The sequence below is a fragment of the Saccostrea echinata genome, unplaced genomic scaffold, assembly GCF_033153115.1.
Source record: "Saccostrea echinata isolate AGI-Se365-2 ecotype Australia unplaced genomic scaffold, CSIRO_AGI_Sech_v1 ptg000009l, whole genome shotgun sequence".
In the NCBI taxonomy this organism is placed as follows: Eukaryota; Metazoa; Mollusca; class Bivalvia; order Ostreida; family Ostreidae; genus Saccostrea; species Saccostrea echinata.
Window position 1 is genome coordinate 43891009 of NW_026889758.1, and position 7310 is coordinate 43898318.

The 7310-nt window shown below is 34.9% G+C and overlaps 1 protein-coding gene across 1 annotated transcript; it reads left to right on the forward strand.

Moving 5' to 3' along the window:
* Nucleotides 1–1447: 1447 nt before the first annotated feature.
* LOC133183776 (uncharacterized) lies at nucleotides 1448–2262 on the forward strand. Its single transcript, XM_061318682.1, has one exon. The coding sequence runs from the start codon at nucleotides 1466–1468 to the stop codon at nucleotides 2258–2260; it is 795 nt and encodes a 264-aa protein (XP_061174666.1). The 5' UTR covers nucleotides 1448–1465; the 3' UTR covers nucleotides 2261–2262.
* Nucleotides 2263–7310: the final 5048 nt, after the last annotated feature.

Below are 7310 nucleotides of genomic sequence, written 5' to 3' on the forward strand. Positions count from 1 at the left end.
GAGTATGTTTCAAATTCATTCCAAGTGTTTTTATTTATTTATTTTTATTTATTATTTGTTTTGAAAAGTTGGAATCAGATCTAGAAATGATAAAAAAACAAATGTTAAAACTTCTTGGAAATACTACAGAGTAACACTTCGCCTTTGGTGTGACGATTATTAGTCGGCCCACGGGCTGACTAGTTACGGTGGGATGAAACTGCAAGTGCGCTCGCGTAATTTGGAATTCTGGGAAAAATATTTACACGACTTGTTCTAAAGAAACTCATACTATTTGCACCAATCAGAAGGCCTGCTTCTTCACACACACTCTCTGAATAAAGAAATGACCTCGATCTATTTATAGACTGCATTATTCTTTGTTCGTTCTCGACGAAAATTAAAGACATAGATTGTTCTAAGTGGGAAATTTGTACAGTTTTATGTTATACTTTGAAAATATTTATGTGCTTTTTATAGAAGATAATGTTGGTTTGGCCTCTCCATTCTCAAGATGAAAAATTTGGGTCTGGGTAGGTAGATGGGAAATTTTATTCCCTAGAAAAATTTTAACATCAATGCTGAATTTTCAAAATGTATTTTCTGAAATGCATAAAAAAAATAATTGTTTCCTGGAGGTTAAAAAATGTTTTGAGTGGGGCCTTTTTAGCCAGTCGGTCGGGAGAGGGCAACCAAACAATTTTTTAAAGATGGCCTTAGGCGAATTTAACTTAGATTACAATTACAATGACTTTTAAGAAACACAACATGATGGATAAAACAAATCATATACTCGTACCATCACAAAACAAGAAAGAAACTTTCTGTATTCCAGTGGCTTACTCTCAGCTTTTTTTTTTTAAAAAAAGCTAACCTTGTAACCGATTATAACTGTCAGACAAATAAATTTGTTGATAAAAGAGGTTACTTTAATTCACTGCTTATCACTATTTAGAAAAAAATTAAGAATATTTGTTTGATACAGGTACATGTACATGCATTTGAGGAAGGTGTATCCCTTGTAACCTTTCTTTTGGTACCAACATTTTTGATCTCTTGACTTAGAGTTTGACTTGCATTTGAGAAACTTCAAGCTTCGCAATTAGCTGCCATACGGGGGCATGCAACAGTGTTTCACAAACACATCTTGATAAAAATAGTTATCCAGTTGCCTACAGTTTATTAATATTTAATAACATTTCAAAAGGGATAGCTAAGTTTTTATCCATGTTGGAAGAAAGTAATAACCATATTAGTAAAAAGAGAGAGAGAGAGAGAGAGAGAGAACGTTTTATATTTTGTATATTTTTGTTCGATTAGTGTGCATATCGTTGGACCTGTTTCCAAAACAAAGTAATATATCAAATGTTGAATCTGCTTAGTTTAAGAAATAGGAACTACATGACGATTATCAAGATAAAATATTATGCAGTACTAGTAATGTGTTATCTTTGTAGTTCCCCACGTGCCTCTCTGGAAGGCTAACATGAAGTCGACAATTATTTTGTGCGTTTTTCTGTTTCTGGAATACGTACAGTGTTCAAATCCTAATGTGCTTTGCATCATTAAGAACTGTGCAAAACAATCTGCGGAGTGCATAGCAGATGAGGGGTGCAGATCAGCAATGATGTGTATAACAGGGTGTGCCACCAATAACCAGACCTGTCTGTTTGACTGCATTTATTCCTATGAAGATGATGTCTTTGACGCGTTTATGAAATGTGCCTCGACCGACCATCAGTGTATAACTAACGACCCACCGAATCCCCCCGTGGTTTGCCACCCTCCCCAAAAAGTGGAATCGAGCTTCACGATAGACCAGTTAAATGGGTCATGGTACATTGTCAAAGGGCTTAATCCTCTCTATGACTGTTTCGATTGCCAAATAACCACCTTCAGTCCAAGACTGGATAGTAAGACAGTGTTCGATGTTTTTGAAAAGTTTGATGTTAAGACGGTTAAAGGCGGAGTTAGACATCGATCGGTTAATGAAACTGTTGCCCAGGTTTCCGGTGGTATTTTCAATTACACCAGCATGATGATGGGACAAAATACGCATGCTCAATGGCGAATAGTACATGTTGGCACCGGGAAAGCTTTTCTTTTGGCTTACTATTGCGGATCTATCTCGGCTAATTACTTCTATGAAGGAGCGGTAGTGTATTCACGGGCCCCAACCTTGACAACAAATCAACTCGTGGAACTAGTTGATACATTTAAAGACCTTGGATGGGATTATTCCAAGTATTGCACTCCAAATACACTGAAATGTAGCATTTGAATGAAGGGAATCTGTCCAACACTTTTTCTCATTTGTTCATAAAACAAAAAGCTTGACGTTGCATTGTGTGTCTCTTACTTATTGTAAACAGAGAGAATGTATGAACAAAGCTAGAGGGGGTTACAGTTTCTAATCTTTTTTGACTATTATACCTTCAAACAAATATCGCAAAAATTGATGAAAGAATTTTAAAGGATTATGGGGAAAGTCTGTACGTCAACCTTATTTTGTCTGTCTGTCCGCAAGATACCTTAAAGAGATTTCAATGAAAGTTAAAATTATTCTGACAACGCAAATCAGATATTAATTATTAATGGCGAGCGTGGTTGAAGATGCAAGTAAAGATATCTACTGTCTGCAAAATATCTCCCAAAAGGTTTTTCACGGTTTCCGATGAGATTCTTGAAATGAATGTATCTTGAGAGAAGCCGTATTAATTATGCCCCGGCGATGAAATGACTGAGGCATTTAGTGTCACCCCGTCCGTAAAGTCCGTCTTTCCGTCATAGTTAGTTTTCCGGACTTTTTTGCTATACTTGTAAATATAATGAGCAATTTTTGGTTTGTCTCTTAAAACTGATGACTTACAGATCAAGTTAGGGTTTCATTGACCCATTTTAACGAAAGACCTTGAAAATTTCTAATAATTCACTGTGTTTAGTATGTTTTTTTTTTTTTGGGGGGGGGGGGGGTATGCTTGTAGATGATCAGGTGATTTTTGGTGTGTCTCTATATATTGATGACTTACAGATCTAATTCGGGTTTTGTGATGATTGACCTATATCTATGAAAGTATTTTATATTCCAATGAAGCAAAATTTATTCAAAAAGTCTACGAAAAATTGCTGTGGTCATCAACTCAACATTTAGATATATATGGATGATGTTTATCAATTAACAATAGTTACACCCTATTCATTTGTCGACTTAATTGTTTAACTTGTCAAAAGACAATTATTAGGGAAGGCGAGTTGGAGAAAAAACGTATTATGGAACCTTTTTCCCTATTGCAAAAACTGAATTTCTTCGAAGTTTGTGTACATTATTTCTTCACAAATCACAGCAACCAATCAAATGCTTCGATGATCATGGCAACCAATCAAATTCTCGTTAGGGATTTCTCTAACATGCTAGAGAACCAAAAAAAAAAAAAAAAAAGATTCACTGTATAAGATTAATAAAAATAAAACATACAGTGGTAATGGGAGAAAAATAACTAAGTAACTACACAAAATTATAAAGTTCAACAAGATACACCCATGCATCTGAGCCTGAGTGAATCAGGAAGCCAGATTTAGATTTCTAAAGCCTTACTTCACATCTAACAGGTACAAAGACAGGCATTTGCAGAAATAACTTTGGTTAGCTCTAAAAATGAAAATGAAATTCTGATAACAATAAAGTATAAAAGATGGACTGAAAAGGATAACTTAATCAGGGAAACACAAAGCGTGGTATCCCACTGTGATTTCATTTGAAGAATACAGTTTCTCACAAAATGAAATGAAACATGAGTATGTTCACTACGTAATGAATTCCTTGAATGCTGTCGACAGAGAATTGTTCCCCTTGTCTAGCTGCCACTCAGCACCTCTCAATAGAGTATGAAACTGAATGTTCACTTGGTAATCTAACTTAAGTGATTAACTAAGTAATTAAGTGAAACTCCTTATATTGTGTCCACAGTATCACAATATTGAAATAGAAGCGCCTGTACGGCCACTTACTGTATCTTACAACTCTTTTGCAAAGGGTTAAACAGACAAAGACATGAGAAAATTCCACTAGAAAGTACAATTTAATCATGTATAACAGATGGTACCTGAAAGCATGCATTTTAATGTGTGAACGTGAGGCAATATTCCTATTCCTTCAAGTTTCTTGACTTGTTTTTAATCCTCTAAACGGTCTCAGGGTCACGTATTGTTTTTGTTTCCAGATTTTGCTACAGTTGTTGATGTCTTTAAAAACCCTTTATGTACTGCTCACCGTAGTTCCAATATCCGAGTGATATATTAATAAATGATGTTAGAGTGTTCTGCACTTAGTTTCACCCTTTTCATTCCAAAGTGCATTAAATTAAAGCCTTTATCATGTTGTAAATTTTGAATTTACTGGGTGGAGGTAAATGCAAAATTTACAACATGACAACTAGTCATCATGGTGTAAATTTTGCATTAACCTCCACCTAGTTGATTCTAAATTTACATGATACCTTTTCATTACACTAAGGTAAAGTAATTAAAAACTTAATTTTTCCAATTTAAATCAGCCGCAGTGATTTCTGTTCATCAATACTTTGTTGCCTTTGAATTTTTTTTTTCGGGGAATGGGGGTGGGGTTAAATGGCTGGTACTCTTTGTTGAAAAACAACATATAATTTTATTTCTCAATGTAAAATATCCCCCCCCCCCATGAGACAAAGGTATTAAATTCTGCATTTCTCAGAATATCATTATTTTGGATATACACTACAAATTATTTACATGTGTTGCGGTCAGACGGGTTTAGCTGCAATAATGTAGCCCTCTCAATTTTTTTTTTTTTTTTTGGGGGGGGGGGAGGCTCTCCTGAAAATATCAGATTAAAAAAAATCGGAGAGAGCTACATTATTGCAGCTAAGACGGGTTCCGATCGCCAGTGGCCAGATGACTCTGATGGTAGAGCACCTGACTGGAGATTCAGAAGGCCCGGGTTGGAATGCCGGTCTGGTCCGTCGCATCCTTCTTCTCTCACATTTGGTGCTGTGCCATGCCCTGGAAGTGACAGGTGAAAGACCTGCCATGGAAGAGCCTGGGTTAGTGTCTTCGTGGGCGAAGACCTTTAAGTCGGACGGATTCGGTCGCCGGTGCCCAGAGAGCACTTGATTGGAGATTCAGGGGGTATGTGCAAGATTATAGGCATAATGGATCACATGACCATTGGCAAAAAGAAAAATTGTATGATATGCTGTAGAAAGAAAGATAACTCAACTGCTAATGAAAAATATTGACGAGGAAACTTTCATTTAGATAGTGATCTGCATCCTCACAACGTCAGGGGTCCAAAGTCCACTTGTGGCCGTTGGACCCCACATTCATTATCGAAATAAACTGATATATTTCGCTTATTGAACTATGGAGGGACTTCAGTGCCACAGTTCTCTTTTGATATTTTTATTCGTTTTCGTAGTTCTTTTCTTATATCATTATTTTTATTTATTTAAATTTTTAAATCTGATTTTTCCAATTTTATTATTTTTTTTATTTCTTATTTAGTTCTAACTTCCTGTTTCAATATTTTTATTTCATTTTGATTCTAACATCCTGTTTTAATTTTCGAATTTTATCTTCATTTCTTTTATTTTGACAAAGTTTCTTAGTATGCACCCGTAATCGAAGATTCGGGGGCATATAGTTTATGCCCTGTCCGTCCGTCTGTCTAGCTGTCTGTTTGTCCGCAAAAACATTAACATTGCCCATAACTTTTGGTTGGTCGGAGCTATGGCTTTCATATTTCACATGTGTATTCCTTCTTTGGGTACCATCATATTTGACCTTTTGACCTTTGATCCAGTTTTGCAAAATTTCACCCAATTTTAACCTTGGTCACAACGTGCTAGGGCTTTTATACTTCATATATGTAATTCTTGTAACAAGAAGTTACTTTGGATACCAACAATTTTGACCCTTTGACCTTGGAGTTTGACCTTCTTTTGAAAAAGTTTAACCTTGGTCACAACGTGCTAGGGCTTTTATACTTCATATATGTAATTCTTGTAACAAGAAGTTACTTTGGATACCAACAATTTTGACCCTTTGACCTTGGAGTTTGACCTTCTTTTGAAAAAGTTTAACCTTGGCCATAACTTTTGAACAGTTGGTGCTAAGGCTTTCATACTTCACATGTGTATTTCTTGAGACAAGACCTTCCTTTAGATTCAAACAATTATGGCTCATTGACATTGAAATTGGGAGTTTGACCTACTTTTGGAAAACTTTTACCTTGGCCATTACTTTTGAACAGTTGGTGCCAGGGCATTATACTTCATATATGTAATCCATGTGACAAGAAGTTACTTTGGATACCAACAACTTTGACCCTTTAACCTTGGAGTTTTACCTACTTTTGAAAAAGTTTAACCTTGGCCATAACTTTTGAACAGTTGGCGCTAGGTCTCTCATACTTCACATGTGTATTTCTTGAGACAAGACCTTCCTTTAGATACAAACAATTATGGCCCATTGACATTGAAATTGGGAGTTTTGTTACATTAAAAGTTTAGACTTTATCAAGTTAAACTTATCTATAACAGTCTGGTTATATCGCATGAAATTTCACTTATGAAATTTAATGAAATTTTTACTTTTGTTTTAAATCATATTTCACTTCATTTTAAATATGCAAATTTAATTACATTTTATTTTAAGTGTTCAAATTAATTCAATTTCAAATAATCAATTTAATATGTTTTGAATGATCACTCTCTTAGATTTGAGTATAAATTTACATAGAAATATATGCGTTATTTAGCAAATTCAGTTTCATTTACATCGGCAATTCTTTTGATTTTGGCATGTTTTGTACTCAATTGCCATGTCACTGGACATCTAACAGCTGTTTTAACCTTTAGGTAAATAAGAAAATTCTTTCCAATTTCGGCCTCTTTTGAAATAAATTCTTTCGAAGATTGAGTTGACACATCGGAACTTTTTATAGATAAAATTATTTACTTTCACCATCGGTCAGCTTAATCCTTTCTTTGTTAATAACTCTTTTCTCGGAAACTAGGTAATTGACTTTAACACTTTTCGCTGTTTTGTTAACATAAGTAATTAGTGTCAACTCATCTAAGAAATTCTGCAAAAAAAAATTAGCTTAAGGACATCGAAATCAAGCTTCCTGATTGGTCATTGAGAGCAATTCCGAATTAAGCCGGGTGGAAAGCGAATTCATGAAATTCACTTTCCATTCGATGCTTAAAGAATAAAGAAGTACATTTAATTTATAGGAATTTGTTTCTCTTTTCCATCAGGTAAGCTTGAATAAATTTATTTTGGTATTTTCAGTA

What these genes read in the sequence shown, in the direction of transcription:
- LOC133183776 (XM_061318682.1), top strand. Translation starts at nt 1,466, where the DNA reads ATGAAGTCGACAATTATTTTGTGCGTTTTTCTGTTTCTGGAATACGTA.